We start from the raw sequence: 21,716 nt of genomic DNA, 5'->3' as shown, positions 1-21,716 counted from the left end.
TAATAATATATTCCATCCAGGTGCAAAAACTGCAGGGATCACAAACTCTCCTCCTCTCCTCCCATCCATCAAATCTTGAGACAGGTTGAGCAGTCTGAACTTGGTCAGATCTTGACATGACCTCCTAATTAAAGAAATCTGGATCAGCATGCTTTGCTTCTAAATTTTGGGGGCCGCAACAGGTCATGATTAGGGGTCTACTTAAATCGTGGTAAATTTACGTATTTTTCACAGGTATGTTGCGGAATAAAATTAAGATTTCGTGGACATTTCGCGGACCTGTTTAAACATTAAATAAACCTAAGTAGACAGTATTTCAGAGCACTATAAAAGCCTAAAAATAGCGGTACTTTTTTCCTTACTAAAACAGAGTCTTGTCATTTGTTAAAGGCGAGTATGCAGCATCCCTCAGCAGTTGACTTGTCTATACATTGAGACTGCACATTCTGCATCCACTGAATTGGTTGGAAGATAAGGCAAAGCTTTGCCAAGTTATACAGATGTGGAAATCAATTTGAAACAGCCCAAAAACTCGGTTACACAAGGGTATCTGGCATACTTTAATAAAGGCAATGTATGCAGTACGTTCGTTGTCATGTTATTTGTCCCATCCAATAATTTATTTTATTAGTACCGAGTCAAAACAAAGAAGACGTGGCTATTCGGGTCTAAAATTCCAACTGTAAGCAGCAGCTTGAAGCGCGGTGGCTGTGCTGGATCGTTTTAGTACTGATTTAACTTGCAGACAGGAATACTTTTTGTCTGGGCTGACTTTCCAGTTTGGTTTCTGAAAGTTGTTTATTTTACGTTCTGTTCAGCAGCCTTTGTGGTAGCCTTTTGTTTAATGTGTGATTCTGAAGCTAAATAGCCAACATGACGATCTTATTTTCTCCAAATACACATTAAGATGTGCAACACAATTACCTCAGTCTGCATGTACAGTTTCTCTGGGAAATATCTTGAAACGATCATCATCCGAAATATACTTTGCTTTTTTTGTCATCCATTTCTACTATTTTACCTCCAATGCTGAAAACTAGATTTAAGCAACATAAATCAAAACAATGCAGCACCAACCTTGCCCCACCCCTTACTGCACAGTACTACAGATCACATAAAAGCAGTAAAGATGCACTGATAGGCTGATTAAAACTTTGTCATTTGAATAGTAAACAAGAACATTAACTGCTTTGGAGAATTTTTTTGTGTAAATGTTATTTGTGGACGTTTTTTGTTTGTTTGTTTTTTGCTTTAGTGCAATGCACACGGGACCGCGAAGGAATAAAAACGGGCTATCTACAGAAGGAAGATACGTAGTTTGCCTCGCTTGCATTGTGCAGTAGTTCATTTAAACGCGGTTTCTTTTTTTTTCTTCCTCTTCGTACTTGTTTGTATGCATTGTCCCCTAAGAGGTGAATTTCACGGTGATCCCTCAATTTTACGGTTTCCGCGAAATCTGCGAAATCGCGATTTAGGTAGGTCCCTAGTCATGATTAAGCCTCCAGCCTCTTCAGTTGCAGTGGGTTAGGGAATCTACATCATACGCCAATCAACCAGGAAAACATACACTTGCGTCATTACTACTGGCCTATGCTTTTCAGATAGTCAGCTTTTTACCAACAGAGAACTGACTAATCAATCTCTCTACCTCCCAGCAACTGGCCCCACCAAACTATCTTGAAACGTCTACTTGTATTTGCTAATTAGTGAAGAGGCACTGCAAGCATGTATGTTGATGCAGAATCTTGTCACTCTGCAGTATTGCAGTATCAACACATTAGGCTTGGCTAAAGCTGCATCCACACTGGACAGGGCGACGCAAGCGAAGTCGCCGAATGTCAATCCACACCAGACGCGAAACGATTCAAAAGACTGGAAATAAATACATGACCCCGCCTGTGCATTCCTATTGGACATACTAGAGATGGGCTGTCCCATTACAGAATAGGTCTTGTTTTGATAAAAGTTTACCACCCTGACCTCCAGCAACTCCATTGTAAAATAAAGGTTGGACTTGTAAAATCTATAGATCAGAATTACTGAACATCTCTATATATCCAACTTTTTTATTGTTATCATCATTATCATAGTCTGATTTGAAGCCCGGTACATCTCCAGTTGTCGGAAGACAGCTGTACAATAGTAGTATAGTTGAACTGATATTTTCAACAAAATTATTTTATTGTTACAGATTTATATATACAACTTACTGCAATCTCAATTGTGTTTCTTTACAAATTGCTTCTTTGATCTTTTTTGTTTATTAACTTTTGAAAAGTATTTTTAAAGTGCAACATTATTATTATTATTATTATTATTGTTATTATAAAATGCTTTATAAATATGGCTCATAATCTGCAAAACTACAAATGAGCTTGGTAATGTTGGGATGTGTCACATAGAATACAAACGTATTGCTGGCTTTGTTTTGCAATGTATAGTGTGGTAGGACCTCGATAGGGCCCAACCAGCAGGCAGAGGGAACGCAGGACGTGGCCAGTCCAAACACCAGTGTCACAGGAGGCATTTTCAGGGCCAGCACCCTAAACAGCCACACCAAACTGCCACTGACTCCTGGATGCTCGTCACCATGCAAAACGGGCTTCAGTTTCACTTGGGACCTCCTCCCTTTTGAGACATCATGAATACTTTTGTGACAGACCCTCTCCAGGCCTCTGTACTTGCCGGAGGTCAGGGTGGTAAACTTTTATCAAAACAAGACCAGTTCTGTAATGGGACAGCCCACCTCTAGTATGTCCAATAGGAATGCATGGGCGGGGTCATGTATTTATTTCCATTCTTTTGGATCGTTTCCTGTCTGGTGTGGACTGACATTCGGCGACTTCGCTCAGGTCGCTCGTGTCCAGTGTGGATACAGCTTTGAAGGGAAGGGAAACAGCAGGACTTAAAATGATTCATCGAGTGCTAAAGATAACATTCCCCACTCAAACACCCTTGTATTTATCCTATAACACAATAAAAATACTTTTAAAACTATGGCAACCGGCACTTAAATGTTGATGTGTTCCACCATATTGACAGAGTTTATCCGTGACGTCACTGTTGGAGCGCTGGACCGACTGGTTTGTAAACAAAGATGGCAAATCTCACAGAGCACTGGAAGTGACAGTTCTTTATCAGACTGAGAAGAGCTAGAATCTATTGTGAAAAACTTTCCAGGGCCGTATGAATCTGAGCCATCATAGAGCGCCAAATAGGCCCTATTGAAACTGAAAGAAAGGATTCAGATTCCTGGGAATCTGATCCAGATAGTGAGAGAGATCCGGATCCTTACAGAACAGTACACAATTTCTAGTGCAGCTGCTGTAATAACTGCACAGCAAGACCCGTGAAGAATGTGTTTGTTGTTTTGAAATTCTTCACATACAGCACAAAATTCTTGAAAAACTGTCAGCTATAGGTCAAGCTGATCGTTACTCCATCACGCAAAATGCCAGTTTAGAAATGTTGTGCTTGGATAGAGAGGTCCTGGATACTGCACTGGTGCTTTTTACAGACACCCGAACTGCGTTTGTATTTATGTGTTTCATAATTCTTGTACGCATTACATTATTACTATTATAACTATTTATAAATATGAAGTTTGAACTAGAAGTCAGTCCACTGCAACATAGCATTTTTTTTTTTTTTTTTTTTTAAACATGCAGCTGTAGGTACTGTATGATTGGCTTTGAGAATTTTCATGAACATTTAAACTTTTAATGCTCATGATAAAAATATGATTTGGTTTGTTATGATGCTCTTACTTCTCAGCCTATATAAACTTCAATGAGATTAAACTAGCCTTGTGTACTTCTCGTGTAAATAAAGGCTGGGAATAATTCTGAGTAAGATTATGGAGGGAATGATTAATACTGTATTTCCTTTTTTCTAAATAGCTTTGTTTAAATATGTTTTCATTTCTTATCTTAATTCAACGATTTTGCTCCAGGTCTAGTCTAGAATGTTTCTATTCCCTAGCGGAGTATCATAAATTTAGTCAGCAAAATATGTAGATTTTGTAAACCTGATAAAATAAGGAGTCCATTTTACCAAAATGTTCTGTTTAAGGTCACCTAGAAAGAGGAAAGGTTGGTAAAAATTTTGGACCTCAAACTGACAGCAGAAACGTGCTGGTCTGCCAACAGCTGACTATTTTCAATTAGCATTTCTAACAAAACATCCTAATTATGGAAGACCAAAGGTGAATTGTTATTTTACCGTTCAGCACGTTTCACTGCACATCACAGGAAGTGCCTTAAAAACATGAATGAAATGTTCTTTTCTGTTTCCTAAGGTTGGTGAAAGAAGCATGACTTGATTTTCAATTTGAAACAACTCAGGGGCATTCCAATGGAACTATGAGCAGGAAATGAATACCATACACAAGGACCATGGCAGTTGCTTTCGAACTGGACACCAAGGTGGAAGGAATAATTATAATCTTCCTTTTTTTCCTTTACCCATCTCCTGGTGGTTTGCTTTGAGGATTTTTTCTTTTGTACCATTGACAAAATCCTAAAGAGGTTGCTGATAAGGCTGGTGCAGGAGGAAAAGGGGTGCCTGAAGGTCTTCAGGCAGTGCTTTCTTTTTACCTGTCCACTGCCACACTCAAACTAATCACACAAGCCCTGCTGCCTTCCAGATGCACTGGCTACTCTCAACCCCAGCAGGAGGTCTAGCAATTAGGCCTTTGCACTGGGACCATAAGAAAAAATAGGGCCATCCAGCAAGGGTCTGACCTGCAGGTTTTGAAGCCAAAAGCCCCATTTAGGATTTTCAACAAACAGTGCTTCTTATCAGAACAGGTATACATATTACTCCACCTGCAAAATGAGGGTAGAACATTTTCTGTTACTATTGTTAACCCAACAGATGATTCTCATACAGAAGCTTTATTTCACACAAAATCTGAAGAAATCTCATGTTCTATTGGATAAGATGCTCTTTCCAAGCAAAACAAGGTTATTTCACACATCAAGAGCAACTAGTTGACATTACAAGAAAAAAGAAAAAGAAAATGACATGTATACTGTATATTCTGTGACAGCATGCCTTGAGATTCTTAACTTAAGAATCCAAAACCCTGTAGACATGACTTAACCAATACCAACCCTACAGTATGTCTTATTAAGTAAATATAAAATGTAACACATTGTACAGTCTATAATAATTATATTAATACACAGATAAAACAATACATTCTCAGCAGGCTAGTTTCGTCAAAACCAAGCAACTGTTTTGGTATAATGATTTATATTTTTAATGATCTAAACAGTGTCAGACTTTAATAGCACCACTAAAATATATAAATCAGATACTACAGATCTCATCCCACTGTCCTAGGTGATGATAATGGCGAGATAGATATAGCCTCCATAAGACCAACAAAATCAGTAGTTTCCCTGCAATTTCACTATCAAGTTTCTTTACTGGATGAGCACCTCAAGAGAAAGAGTGCATACACATAGAGACGCATATAGCCATATACTGCGGCATCGACATACCGATATGAACAAAAAAATACAAAACTATTCTAGATAACTGGCAGGATATATGCATACTGGCCCCAATTAGCACGACAAGGCTTTGATGAGAAATGTGTTTGACTTGATGTCTTCCACTGCATTGTGAACAGCAGTGGTCTTTGTTCGGATTCCCAATGTTAAAGCACCATTGTAAATCAAATTCATTATGCTTTTCAGAGTCCCTGGAGTGGATAGTAAAAATCTAGATTGTAGTTATACACTACTCTGTGTGACACAGACTCAGTACATTCCAGGCATATTTTGCACTGCATAGTACAACATGTAACTTTTTTAGTGACTAAACAAATTACATTTTCCCTGGTCTCTTAAATCCTCAAGTATTACTACTAAGTGTGATTGTTTGATATCACTAGCTACACTATAAGATAAACTTTAGCTGATTTCTCAAGAGTGAAACATGGATATAAAAACAAGGGACAATCTAAAAACGTAGTTGATCTTTGTATAATCTCTGTACAACAATCTATTCATAAAAATACATCAGGGCTAACTACTGCACCTAAGGGCTATATTGGGTATGATATATGTATGCCAGTCAGGCTTTGAGGCTGCAGTACAAGGAGTGTCAGTCTGGATCTGGGAGTGCAATATACAGTCAATGAGAATTTCAGTCGTGCACATTCAGAAGATGGTCTGGACTAAAAAGCAAGTCTTCTGAGACTTCAGCACCCATATTTTCTGTGCTAAAAATACTGCAAAAATGAGTATGAGATTTGACGACATACCAGAAACTTTGATCCCCAACTTCTCCTTAACAGAAGGCTGGATATACAAGTTCCCATTGCTCAGTATTTATTGCTTCCATTGAGTGGCAACACATTCCGTAGAGTGGATTTTGAGCACCGTTTTAGCACTGGGGTCACACCAACAATCTTTAAAGCTACACAATCTCTTGCCCAGTGTGGGTGTATGTCTTTTTTTTTTTTTTTAAATGGCCTGTAATTTAGAGTAAGTGGTCAGGAGATACACATTTTAAGTAGCCAGTATTTGTCCTGTATCTACTGCAGCGCATGGCTGTTCAGTTCAATTAGGTGGAATGAATGAAATGATGGATAAATCTCACTGCACTCATAGCATGTTCACATAAAGGCCATGCCTGTGTAGCAATGGATGCTTGTGACAGGGTGGCGTCACGGCCAAGCTGTTGCCCGCCTGGTGTTCTCTCTGCCTCGCTTCGCCCACGCTACTCCACTACTCCGCTCGCTCCACTGGCTCCCGATCACCGCTCGCATCCAGTTCAAGACTCTTGTACTAGCCTACAGATGCCTTGACCAGACTGCACCCAGCTACCTCCAGACCCTCATCTCTCCCTACACCACCACTCGACCTCTCCGCTCCGCCTGCACTAGAAGACTGGCTCTACCTCCGCTACGCTCCCCTGCCTCCCGAGCCCGCTCCTTCTCCACCCTTGCTCCGCAGTGGTGGAACGACCTTCCTACAGATGTCAGGACTGCCCAGTCCCTGACCACATTCCGGCGCCTCCTTAAGACTCACCTCTTCAAACAGCACCTGCAGAACTACTCTGTTGTATCCTGGGACACTATCACCCTTCATTTAAATGTGCTTTATTTTGCTCTTATCTGCCCCCTATTTTACTGCATTTAATCCTGTACTTCAGAATACTGTAATCTGCCAAGTGTTTAACCTGTAGCATTTTGTACTTAATCATATCCTGATGTAACTATCACTATTTAATCATATCCTGATGTAACTATCACTATTATCTGCTGTATTATTGAATTGTGGTTTGTCACACTTGAACAAAAATTATTGTATTTCTTGCTCTTATTGTATTACTTGTATTGTAACACTTGAATGTATTTGTATTTGCTTGCGATTGTAAGTCGCCCTGGATAAGGGCGTCTGCTAAGAAATAAATAATAATAATAATAATAATAATAATAATAATAATAATAATAATAATAATAATAATAATAATAATAATAATAGCAGGGAGAGAGACTCAGAGACAAAGAAGCTGCAGTTCAAGCGCTGTTGTGCATGTTCATTAACATGGTACAGTAAGCGAAACAAAACACATTAACAAATAAAAAGGCACAAGGACCAAAACAAAAGGTCTATAAATTAAAAAAAAAAAAAAAAAAACCTCACAAACATAAACAGGACAGCAACACGTACCTCCACCAACACCGACATTAACTCCAACATGAACACCCGTGATTACCCTTTTTATACACCTGTGACTGGATGGTAAATAATCATCACTTATTCAATTTAGGGCTCCAGACACATTCTCCCCCCCACCCCCACCCCTCCTGTCACATGCTTTACAATACAGTAGCTGTAGTTAGTGTACAGGGTCCTTAATCTCATTTCAAGGATTCTCTGTCCTCAGTCCTTTACCACAGTCTTCCACATTAACAAACAGAAACCTCTGCATTTAGCTTGTGCAGGAGACTGAATTGCTTGAAGGCAAATTCAGAATTAAAACACACTAGTTCTCCTCTCACTACCTGTAATTTAAACAAAAAATGAAAATGAACCTGCACGAGTCACATTAGTAATTTAATTAAAACACGGGAACACATGACATAACATTAAAAAAAAAAAAAAAAAAAAACGTTTTGTAGTTTGTAACTGCTGTAATGCTTCAGATGTACTATGAGATTTTTTTTATTTCTTTCTAAGAACTAAGTAGAATATGCATGTATTAAGCCCAGTGATGTACTAGCCGGTTTTTTTTAATTTTATTTTTTTTATTTTTTTTAAGGCCGAGTATATGTGTAACGAATCATAACCAGTTTGTCTATTCTGCTTTTTCAACTATATTGTGCCTCTTGTGGGCAGATCGTGAAATTCACTTGTTTATCAGGCAAGAAAATGCGTTAAAGAGCAGAGTTTTTTTTTATATCCTGCTTTAACTAACGACAAATAAGTGTACCACAGAAAACAAAATTGCATAGTCAGAATGTTGGACGTCAGAAAATGGTACGCGGTCATTTGGAAGTGCTGTGATTGGCTATACTGCACAAATTACTACGAAGACAAACTGTAGTTCACCCACAAAATCGTGTATTTTTACAAATTCAGATAACCCGATTTGTTGCTCACCAGTTAGTCACATACGTTTGCTGAATTGTGAAAAATAGGCTAGATACTTGCCCCACTAACCCTAGAATATAAAAAGAGACAGTAGTAACTCCGAAATAATGTTGTTCTGGTATCAATATATGCATGACATTTACAGTAGGTGCGTTCAATGCATACCACAGAGTTGTCATGGAATTGCTATCATTGTCCATGAAATACCACAATTTTTCAACACATATCAGCCCGTAAAGACGGATCATGAAAGGAATATGCCAACAACGTCCTTATGCAGGTTACTGTCGTTTTCATGGCAAATATCGTCCCTAACTTCAGTGTTTGAAGTCTATTAGATAGATAGATTTTATCTGTGGGGATTTTGGTCTCGAACTTGCTGAAGGGATGGCTTTTCCCCTGGCACCAACATTTTTACCATAATTATCAGTACATTTCTCCCTCAGATACCATATTAAATTCTCTCTCCTGTTGACGTCTATGGCTCTTTTCAATGTTTACTAAATACAGAGATGACTTCCAGCATTGCAACCTTTGAACATTTTGAAAGCAAAAATGTCAACTACCTTTGCACCCTTTAAAACGAAAAATATGTTTATATCAAGTTACAGAGTTGTGCAAGCCTATATATTAACTGTTATGCGGCAACTGCATCTTAATAATAATACACCGTCCTCAATATGACAATTAAATATATAAAAATATTATTATCCATATGACATCAAGTTATAATTACGCTAGATGTATTATATGTCATTTCTAAATATGATGTTTCTGTAACTAAGAAAAAAAACATATACAATGTTAACTGCAGCCCGTGCTGGTGCAAATGTATTTAATAGCTTTACAAACTAGGAACAAGAACTAGCCTACAATTCACCCTGAAACAACTCAACAAGATCAAAGTGCCGAGTGCAGGAGTAAACGTTTAATTTAGCTACATGGGAACAAACAGATTATTGAAGCCACTGCTGAAAGCCACACAGCTAAATATTTGTATTATGGTAACACTGATAGGTACTTTACCTCCGTAAGCACGATGTCTTGCTTGCTGCTGTAAGTCACATTTCCTTGATTCAAAGGGCTGCTCCGGAGCACAGTAATGTGTAAAATTAGGAGGAGAAGCCCTAACAGTAAGAGAAGCTCTGCAACCAGCCGCACCATCCTCTTCAGCCTACCGGCTTTGGGACCCTGCGGGGGAGTAGCGGATCCACTGCCGCCTCCTCCCGCGGTAGAGACTCCGCTCTCCGGATCCGCCGGGGACGAGGAGCCGTCACACCACAGTGGAGCCACTTCGGGATTAAAAATTACAAACTAGGGAAAATGTTTTAAGAACTAAAATAACTAAACCCTAAACGAACGAAGTTAAACCAGAGTGCAATTATTAAACATCTTAAAATATTTCGAATTCTTATTCAGCATAGGCTCTGGTAAATTTTAAAGAAATAGAAATACCCTAATTTCAGCAATTGTTAAACGAGTTTAATTTATGTTTTAGGATTATGTATAGGAATAATATCTCCAGTCACCTGTTATACTGTAATTAAATTGTAGTCTAATATTTAATCTAGAATACTTGATATATATTGTATAAAACTAAAGTTAGTAGTTGAGTTTAAATTTATAGTCGTTCTAATTTAATACCCGGATTAATGTACAGAACCAACAGCATCCAGTTTATAAATATGTACAAAGAAGCGATACTTAATTACTTAAGTGATTAATATCTAAAAAGATGCACGACATTTCAAGTATTTCTTCCAGGTGAATTTACCAATTTGACCGGGCAACATTTCGCTTTGCTTGCAATCCTGCCAATCTTCTAACTGGCTTTTTTTTGTTCTTGATATCATCCATGCATGCATGTTTTCAATTGTTTACGCATTTTTAATCCAAATTTAAAGTCTTCAATTTTTTTTTTTTTTTAATATTCCTTTGCTTATGTCCTTTTCCACTTTTCTCTTGTAGTTTAACTTGTTCGTAAAGTTCCTCTGTCAGATTCTTCACTTTGTTGCTCCAGTACACTTATCTGAATCGCTATACTTTCATACTAAAAACACTGCATTCTGTGAAAAAATGCCCTCTATATTTATATTACACGCTGCTGAAGTATGAAGTCTATGTGTACAGCTATTGTGTACGGGGTATTTGTTAATGACTCCTCTTTCACACACTGTTTGTATATGACTGCTCTCTGTAATGTTTTATACTGCTCTCTGCTGGGTTGCTGTCAACTCCCCCTCCCCCTGTTGTTAACTCTTACTTTCCCGCAGATCTCCCCTGCCTTCACTTAGTGCTGTCACTAAGCAAAACCAAAGGTAAATAAATGTAAAGTATACGTTATATGTATCTTTTTTATTTGTTTCGACAATCTTTTCAAGTTTGTATTATAATTTGAATAATCAAATAAATACACCTGTGACTACACACATTCATTATTATAACAACATTGAACTCTCATTTCATGTTTTTTTTTTTAATAATCATAAATTCCCTATGCAAGTTTGTGCTCATTTATTCTATTTGTAAAAACTTCCCACACAAACTGACGCAGTTTGAACACATGTTAAAAGAGACAGTTACAATATGACAGTTTTCTAAGTTCATTTAAGAATTGTTTTATTTCTGCAGACTTCACTTGTACAGTAAACAGTAAACAGTTCATGCAAATAAATACCTGCCACTATTCAGTAGATATTTTCAGTAAATACACATTCTAAAATGCCTGAAGATTATTAACCTGTTATGTGCCCAAACAAACCATTTCCTGACTAGGGCTGGAGGGGGCACCCATCTAAAAGTCAAATGCTGCATGTAATAAACAAGGCTTGATGTTTGAGGGGTTGTGAATGTCTGGGTTTGATTAAGGCACCTTGGAAGAGAAACATTTATTGGCTATTGCTGTGGCGTGGAATACACATATGGTGAATATAGTGTAGGTGAAAGGATGAGCCAGGTATTAGTACTAGCAGCTCAGATTGCAGATGTTTGTAACTCCTTCCTGTTGAGTTATATCTGTAAACGTACTTATTCTATTTTACAGAATCCCTTGTAAAAATACAATAATGAAAATTAATTTGATAGCGTTTCTGCAGCTGTATCTCTTCTGTAAGATCTTGAGCTAATTGTACAATGTAAGTCTGCATTTCAAGCTTGTGTTTGAGGTAAGTATGCCACTGTAAAGTACCTAAAGAAAACAGGTTTTCTAAAAAATGAAATTGATGTATAACCAATAAACACCGGAAAAACACTGGAAATGATTACTCAAAAAAAACAAAAAACTACTAAATATTCGTTCTTTATATTTTAAACCCACCTCAACTACTGAGTGGCAGAAAATTCCCGTGTTCACAGGATTTAAAGCTGTATTACAGTTAAGATACAGAGGATTTAAAACAGAATTGCAAATTGTGACAAAACGTAAAAAAATTACTACACACCCCAGAAGAATGTGCCCGTGACCATAGGGATTTAGTTGTGGAAGACAGCAAAGGAAAGAAGGTACAACTTAAGTGTGCAAGTACTGTCCAGTTACTATACATATTGTGACAGAAAAAAAATGTCCAAGCATTTTGGAAAGTAACCGAAAACAATACATTTCATACAATACATAAAAAGCTAAAGCCCCCAAAAAAACAAACAAAAAAAAAATTACCTAAAGCTGGAAAATAGCAAAAATAAGCCCCAAAAATGAAATTAATAAAAACAGAAAAACAGAATCCCTAAATATAATGAACGACATGGTTGTCGTTTATGTTATGGGTAGTACCGGTCGTGCATTCCCAGTGTCACTCAGCCTAGTAACAAATGAATGCCAACCCTAAGGGGAGTATGGTAAATTTCTAGCAATCAATCACTAATGCTGATGCTGGAATAAGGCGTCAGTTTGCAATGGCACTAGGAATTTGCAACAACCGTCCTCAGTAGGGGCCAAGAAGAAACAAAGGTGAAATAATGATGGAGATGGATATGGGCAATCTGCAATAATACAAGTCTTGCAAAAGCATACATAGTCATTGATTACACAATGCCAAGGGTCATTGAAAATGTCTAGAATATGGACCTATTCCTACCCTATTCCGGAGTAGAGACTTCTGACCCCTGGGGTCAACGGCAAGTAATTGGAGGCTACTGTGTAAAAATTGTGCTTGGAATGAAACTGAAGCACCCAGGTATCCTGACTAAATATCCTGACTAGCTGTTCTGCAATAGTACCATTTAAGAAGGGAAGTCTGGAGGCCTCTACCTAATGATGTCTGTCTCTTGAGCAAAATCCCCTGGAGTAAGTGTCTTGTAAAACAAGGAAATGTAAGGTTTTACAGGGGGCTTTAAAGAGTAAGTAGTGGGGTTCCTGAAAAATATAGTGTTACACATCCCCATGTGTTGCTACAACTGTTTAAATAACGTCCCAGATAACAGGCTAATAATGATTCAATGTTATTTATTTTTATTTATTTATTTCTTAGCAGACGCCCTTATCCAGGGCGACTTACAATTGTTACAAGATATCACATTATACATTATTTCACATTATACAGATATCACATTATTTTTACATACAATTACCCATTTATACAGTTGGGTTTTTATTGGAGCAATCGAGGTAAAGTACCTTGCTCAAGGGTACAACAGCAGTGTCCCCCACTGGGGATTGAACCCACAACCCTCCGGTCAAGAGTCCAGAGCCCTAACCACTACTCCACACTGAGTTATATTGATTCAATGTTGAAATCCGATGTTGATTCAACATCAGTTTGCTCATTGAAAGAAGATTGAATCAATGTTAAGAGTTATGTTGAATTAATGTTGAAATAGATGTTGATTAAACATCAATTTTATCATTGAAAGAACAGTGAATCAATGTTGACAGTTATATTGATTCAATGTTGAAATCCGATGTTGATTCAACATCAGTTTGCTCATTGAAAGAACAATGAATCAATGTTGGCTGAATAACCCATTTACAATATTAAAAAAACATTGAAACAACATTGAAAAAAACAAGATTGACTTTATGTTGTCCAAACCTTTGATCTGTATCTTGTCTGAACTGCATGTGACAGGTCTCAAAAGTGCTAATAAATAAATAAATAAATAAATAAATAAATAAATAAATAATAATAATAGATAAATAAATAAGGCATGGTACACAGTAGAGTATGGCCATGGTAAAATTAAATAAAGTTCAAAAGGATCATCTCACACATCCCATGAAACACAAAGTTTGTATCCACTAGTTTCTTTTTAAACTGTATGAGATTCAGCTCTAGGTTATGCATGTTGGTATGGCTGTCACTTGTATTCTATACAGATGTTAACCAGGCAATAATTACCTTACCAGAGGATATAAATGTTATATGAAGAAATAATCAAATACTATGTTATATGTGTTACCCTAACCCCAGCTTCAATCTAAACTTTAACATAATATATAATAACATCTATTATTTGGAAAACTACAGATAACACTCCAAAGTTAGTTGCTCGCAAATGATTATGCTCATAGATCTATTAAATCAGTCAGCGGGTGGGTTCTTGGGGTTACAATAGTTTGTTATAAAAACCTGAAATTGCCTGTTTCCCAAACATAAAACAGTATACAACATTTTAAATCAATCCAACATGATGTTCAGAAGTTATAATCCTCACAAGCTTTCACAGAAACAAAGAAACATGCAAACAAGAAACGGATAAAAACAGTTTGTGCGCTGTGCATGCACAGCTCTCCATATAACTTACCATATAATTTCTCTGTAATTACCGTTAATGATTTCGCAGTTAATATAAAGCACATGTAAAGTTAAGCCTTGTATGTAGTCATGGTAGTTTGTCTCAATCCACTCATGTCTTGGCTGGAGTCACAACTGTGACTCTAGACCCCACTGAACTGCTATCACCAGTTAATTTTGTCCTGGTCAGACTCGGATTTATGGTACTTGACAAGCATTCAAAATAAATAAGTGTATTATTGTCTCTTCATTTAATTAAAGTAATATTTTGTATCATGTTCAAATGTTTCCCCAAAAACATTACAGCAAAGACAATGAGAGCTTTGCTTGTTTAGACATTTCTATACAGTTGCTCAGCGATGCAATCTGGGGATGTGCGTGAAAAAAGTGTGACAAAATGATGCTACAGCAGCAACACTAAAGGTTAAAGAGATCTAAACTTGTTATCTCAAGTTAAGCAGCTTTCTCAGGACACTTTAGAAACAAAGTGTTTTTTGTGTAGAGTTTTCAATGCTAATCCAATTCTGTTTAACCATTTTAATTGCAAAGGAAACAATCCATTAACAATTCATCTCTGCAGCCCTTTCTCATTGTCATGCTTGACCTATTGCATAAAAAAGTATTAGGTTCATTATTATTATTATTATTATTATTATTATTATTATTATTATGAATACGACTACTACTGCTACTACTAATGATAATAAATTACCAATACTCCTGAAATTGTTAAAATAAATCTGTCTTTTAAAATATTAAAATATCTCATAATGGTCCTATTGATAAAATTATTCACAAAACCTGTTTTATCCAGTCAAGCTTGTAGGTAATGAAACCTTTTTGAATTGTTTTAGAGAGGGTTTTTTAGATATTTTCTTTAATTTAATTTTTTAAAGCACGGTTTAACCTACTGTAAGAGGATGTTTATAAACATTCTTCAAAAACAGTCCATAAAACTGTTTTGTTTTTTAATAGGTTACCAAAGATTACGTGTTATGTGAATAATGAACATTGCCATTCTATAATGTGAACACATGATCTTTGCTCCAGTGCACGAGTTTATATTTTTTAAATCCCCCTTAGAAAACAATATAGGGGGAAAAAAACTGGGAAAAGGCTAAACATGAGTGATCTCTTATAGTGACCATTATGCAAAACAATGCAACAATTAACTACAATGTCATTATATTGTGTTTGAGGGAAGTATGCCACTGTAAAGTGTATAAAGGACACAGGTTTTGTAAAGGGTGCAATATAATGTAATGTCCCTTTCTGTTACCCTTTCTATAGAATGAGCCAAAATATATTGTAAAATCTAAAGGTGACAGGGAAAGGCAGTGTTAACTGCCCCCATTTGGGCAGGATGCCGGATTAATCTAGCCACTTACCTCTTGATCAGTCATGATGGAGTGTTAACCATGAGGTCAGTGCCACCTTCTTGTGAGCTTCCATGGTGATAGATCTGGCATGACACAGTGGTGGAAGATCAAAGGCCCCTGTCTGATCAAGGTTGCCTGAATCATACGAGGCTGCATATCTAGCACACCAACTGGCATTTTAGTGCCAAAACTGCGCTGGTGTGAAAAGAGCTTTGTAATTCCCTTTACCACATGCTATCTTGCCAGACACTGCTAACAGGGACACAGCTGCATTACCTTGTGCTGGTCTCAGTGTGATTCATTGCCCAGATTTGTTTCCTTTTGGTCACCACAGATTTCGTACTATCACTCAGTCAGCTACAGTTTATAAACTGATTTTATCCAACCAGGGCCGGATTAACCTACTGTATATGCAAATTATGCTATAGGATAGGGCGTCCAGCAGAACTGGGGCTCACATAAGGTCGCTGTGTGTTTGGGACATTGTACAAAAACTGCATGGAGGCAGGCGGGCCCACACACACAGGAAGAGAGGTGCACAGAAGCTTGCTTTTGGTTAATTTTGTTCTTTTATGAAGGCTATGTATTTCTTTCTCGATTACAGCATACCTGGTCTCTGAGTCTCTCACGCAACAGCTTCCTGCTAATGTACAATACCAAATGCCCCACTCCCTCTACCTCCTGGGAGAGACCCGTCCCTACTCCTACTACAACAGGGGCATCAGTCTGCAGGATGAAATGTATGAATCAGGATCAATTTACATATTGATTTATTTCAGTTTTAAGGCCAATTTAAAAACCTGTCCTGTCTCAAAGGTGCACAGTACGCCTCTTTACATTTTATAAATGTTCCTTGTTCATTTAGGGTTTGGAATTTTAGAATACAAGGCGGGTAAAGGTAAACGTGTACAATGCGGGAGGCTGAAGGAAATTCAAATGTGGATGTCTGCAGCAGGCAAGAACGTTTTAAGTCCATAGTGTTTGTCTCTCGCTACAAAAGAAAACCCCAAAAGAAGTAAAGAACAGAAAAGTTATTACATTTTTTTGTTAAACTACATTGTTTTGTTCTGTTGAATGCAATGCTACTACTGGTCCGTAGAAGGAATCTACGAGGTTTGGAAAAAAAAACAACAACATTGTTTTTGTTTTGTTATATATATATATATATATATATATATACAGACGTGCTCAAATTTGTTGGTACCCTTACAGCTCATTGAAATAATGCTTCATTCCTCCTGAAAAGTGATGAAATTAAAAGCTATTTTATCATGTATACTTGCATGCCTTTGGTATGTCATAGAATAAAGCAAAGAAGCTGTGAAAAGAGATGAATTATTGCTTATTCTACAAAGATATTCTAAAATGGCCTGGACATATTTGTTGGTACCCCTTAGAAAAGATAATAAATAATTGGATTATAGTGATATTTCAAACTAATTAGTTTCTTTAATTAGTATCACACATGTCTCCAATCTTGTAATCAGTCATTCAGCCTATTTAAATGGAGAAAAGTAGTCACTGTGCTGTTTGGTTTCATTGTGTGCACCACACTGAACATGGACCAGAGAAAGCAAAGGAGAGAGTTGTCTGAGGAGATCAGAAAGAAAATAATAGACAAGCATGGTAAAGGTAAGGCTACAAGACCATCTCCAAGCAGCTTGATGTTCCTGTGACAACAGCTGCAAATATTATTAAGAAGTTTAAGGTCCGTGGAACTGTAGCCAACCTCCCTGGGCGTGGCCGCAAGAGGAAAATCGACCCCAGATTGAACAGAAGGATAGTGCGAATGGTAGAAAAAGAACCAAGGATAACTGCCAAAGAGATACAAGCTGAACTCCAAGGTGAAGGTACGTCAGTTTCTGATCGCACCATCCGTCGCTTTTTGAGCGAAAGTGGGCTCCATGGAAGAAGACCCAGGAGGACTCCAGTTTTGAAAGAAAAACATAAACAAGCCAGACTGGAATTTGCTAAAATGCATATTGACAAGCCACAATCCTTCTGGGAGAATGTCCTTTGGACAGATGAGTCAAAACTGGAGCTTTTTGGCAAGTCACATCAGCTCTATGTTCACAGACGAAAAAATGAAGCTTTCAAAGAAAACAACACCATACCTACAATGAAACATGGAGGAGGCTCGGTTATGTTTTGGGGCTGCTTTGCTGCGCCTGGCACAGGGTGCCTTGAATCTGTGCAGGGCACAATGAAATCTCAAGACTATCAAGGCATTCTGGAGCGAAACGTACTGCCCAGTGTCAGAAAGCTCTGTCTCAGTCGCAGGTCATGGGTCCTCCAACAGGATGACCCAAAACATACAGCTAAAAGCACCCAAGAAGGGATAAGATCAAAACATTGGACTATTCTGAAGTGGCCTTCTATGAGTCCTGATCTGAATCCTATCGAACATCTATGGAAAGAGCTGAAACTTGCAGTCTGGAGAAGGCACCCATCAAACCTGAGACAGCTGGAGCAGTTTGCTCAGGAAGAGTGGGCCAAACTACCTGTTAACAGGTGCAGAAGTCTCATTGAGAGCTACAGAAAACATTTGATTGCAGTGATTGCCTCTAAAGGTTGTGCAACAAAATATTAGGTTAGCGGTCCCATCATTTTTGTCCATGCCATTTTCATTTGTTTTCTTATTTACAATATTATGTTGAATAAAAAATCAAAAGCAAAGTCTGATTTCTATTAAATATGGAATAAACAATGGTGGATGCCAATTACTTTTGTCAGTTTCAAGTTATTTCAGAGAAAATTGTGCATTCTTCATTTTATGTGGAGGGGTACCAACAAATTTGAGCACGTCTGTATATATATATATATATATATATATATATATATATATATATATATATATATATATATATAATTCTGCTGCTATTGTATATATTAGCTGCTGGACTTTCTGGTAAACTAACAAAACCACTGACACATTAACCTCAGTGGATTGTTATATTATGCACTTGAAAATGCTTTTGTACTTTACTGCCTGGGACTGAAGCTTTTTTTAGTCTGTCATATTGCATTTTGTGTTCTATGTTCCCACGGATGTTTGAATGTTAATTAAAATGATCATTAATAACAGTGAGATTTAATTATTATCACTTGCATGTGATTTCTGTCGTATGGTACAAGGCAATAAAGGCATACACAGTTTAACAAGCCTCATGCCCAGCAAAGAAAAAAGCCGACATAAAGTGTTCAGGTAAGTTATCTAATTCAGTTCGAAGACGCTTCCTCAGATATTATTGATTGGTACTGAAAAAATGTGTGAACTGAAAATAAAGTAACAGTTAGGAAATATCATCTTGCAATTAACAGGTTCCTATGATGTCGTGTGCGGTGTACTCACCTGTTTCAAACTTTGCATATGATTCATATCAAATTAGCTTTTATGCTGGGCTTGTTTGTAACTAAATATCTGATAGGGAGCTCAAAGCAAACCATGAACACATATGAGTGAGTCTCTATGGGGCTGACGGACCACCCTGTAGTATATGAACTATCCTTAAGAGTGCAGAAAATATAAACCGTGTTCACGCTGTATTGGTGCCTAACTGTAGAACTGTATAAAAACAATATAGGCTATGTAATAACAGCAGACAGATGGGCACACGGATAACATTTCTCACATTTTTATATGGCAGCTCCACAACCGGGAGAATATATATTTTTCCCTCCATAAAGAATTATAAAGTGCAACACCAATCACATTGAATGTAAAAGCTTTTTTTTTTTTTAAATGCAATTCTCAAGTCTGCCTATTTTTGGTTTGAAACTGGAAAATGAATGGTTACCATGCACAGGCATGATGGAAAATGCTAGTAAATCTACTCCTGGTGGCTCCGCCTGTGCTGCTGCCTATCTAACCCTGCTCTGTGGATCTGGCTCTGGTTGGGAATCCACTTCCTGGAAAAAGTTATCTAGTTTGCTATTTTTTAATGGATTTTCCCTCATACTTTTAATTGTCAAGACACAATTCTCAATTGCTGCAACAGCTTGGGAAAGAATGAGACTATTTTGGAGTGTAAGGCTAAGCTTTGACACCTCTGGGAAGAGATCATGTAAAAAAATTGCAAAACCCTACAAAAGCAAGTTTTTCCACTTTCTGTACAACATGCTTTGCTCTTAATGTCTGTGTTTTTGGAAGTGGAAGCAAGGTACTCCATGTGGTGATGCACAGCAGTATATTGTCCCTGCCCAGTAGCAAGATTCTCATCATTTGATTGCAAAAAAAAAAGACAATGCACGAGAAACGTGAGGCAGCCAGAGCTGTGTCTTTACAGCCAAAGGTGTCTTAATTTATAGCCTAACTTGGCACCAATTGCTTTCAACTCACACTTACTTTCTGGATTGAAATGGTATGTTTTTCACACCAACTGCAGAAGGTCATACACTTTCTCAATCATTGAAACTGATCTTTGAGTACTTAACATTGCTAATTCAAGCCTATGGGGCAAGCAATTAAATTATATAATATGCTGTCCAATCTCACTTTTCAAGAGAGCACCTACCCCCCTGTAGCGCCCATATTGACACTGGCACCATCAGCTCCAAAAGCACCAGGCTTGTCTCGTCACCAATCTGAACATTCATTGTCAACAAGCAAATTCTTGGTTGAACATTCATTGTCAAGCAAATTCTTGGTTGCGTTTAAGATTCCTTGTGCATGACAGTGAACTAGTTCAGCTAAGCCTACAAGACGATTCACTACCACACCTGCAAAAACATGCCTACAGTCCACCATTACATTATCTCTCCCAGCTACATCTGTTGCACAGTCAGTCAGAATGGAAATGTAATTTGCACTGTTAACCCCTTTCTATTTAATAAGCAATGACCGCAATTAACTCAGCACATTCTGTATCATTGTCATGTTTTAGATACTTCCAAACCATTCCTCCTGATTAGCACAATCTGAGAGTGACATTTAGTGAATGGCAGTTCTTCTACTGCTATCATATAAGCTGCATTGAATTTCATTTTGAATTCCCTGTATGTTTTTTCTGCATTCAATTCAGCAGCATGAACCATTGCTCTGGCTATCGGTGTCTTGGTTGGTGTACACTTTGCAATAACGCAGTCCCTAGCATTTGTGTGCTTTCACTGTGTTTTTTCACAATCTCTTTGGTAATTTTTTGGAGTCCTCCCACGCAAGTTATTACGGTCTAAACTTGGTACAAAAAGCAAAAATACACATCATACACATGGGAGGAGTCATACACAAAAAAACACTCATTATTATAATAGATGTATCCCGCCCAACTCAACACAATGCGACCACCATGACAGTAAAAATAGACATAATGAAGCATTCTTACGTTTGTATAAGTTAGTGATCAGCAGATGTGTCAGCCGCATGAAGAGCACAGCGTGTGGTTTTCACTAACTCTACTGTGCAGAATAATTGATTTTTTTTCCTATGGGTAAATATCGAGACTTTGTTCCTGTGCATCAAGACGTGGAACATTTGCTAGGAAATCGGGACTGTCCTGACCATATAAGACTGTTGGCATGTATGTTAGTCGGGCTTAATGCGTCCACACACTATTAGAATAGTTTGGTTAGAGTTCCTAGCAGTGCAATTAACAGTGGAAATTAATACCCCACCATGCACTGTATTTTATTTTAAAATAATGTGTTATGTTTCATATTAAAGATGCATATTGCTAAAAAGAAATAAAAAAAGTAAATGCGTAAAAACATTTTCAGGTTTTATTTTTAATCAGGTGACATTAGCACTTTTAAGCAAGTTTAAAGGCAACTAATACGATTTAAAGGCATAAATCGTGTGGACAGGGCCTTAGATCGCATCAGGTAGTGTGGTTTGTCAGAAGTGTGGGCGCTTTAATACCAAACTAAATTTTTTGTGTATCCTCCAATATCCCAAAATACTTTCTGACATGTTTTGGTGCAGGGACTGTAATACAGTACTCAGAACAGGCGCCTGAAGGAATTGAGAACGACTATCAATACTGTTGTACCATATACAATTT

At 37.5% G+C, this 21,716-nt stretch overlaps 1 protein-coding gene across 1 annotated transcript in view; it reads right to left on the bottom strand.

Moving 5' to 3' along the window:
• The window catches only part of ism1 (isthmin 1), a 32,722-nt gene extending 21,913 nt beyond the window's left edge, over positions 1–10,809 (bottom strand). Inside the window, exons 1-2 of the mRNA XM_034019001.3 lie at positions 10,387–10,809; positions 9,639–9,904 (exon numbers count right to left, since the gene is read on the bottom strand). Coding sequence (XP_033874892.1) covers positions 9,639–9,904; positions 10,387–10,477 — 357 coding nt within the window. The 5' untranslated portion in view covers positions 10,478–10,809. The remainder of the gene's footprint in view (positions 1–9,638; positions 9,905–10,386) is intronic.
• Positions 10,810–21,716: the final 10,907 nt, after the last annotated feature.

The sequence above is a fragment of the Acipenser ruthenus genome, chromosome 6, assembly GCF_902713425.1.
Source record: "Acipenser ruthenus chromosome 6, fAciRut3.2 maternal haplotype, whole genome shotgun sequence".
Taxonomy (NCBI): Eukaryota; Metazoa; Chordata; class Actinopteri; order Acipenseriformes; family Acipenseridae; genus Acipenser; species Acipenser ruthenus.
Note: the sequence above shows the minus strand (reverse complement) of the source record. Positions and strands in the feature narration are given on the sequence as shown.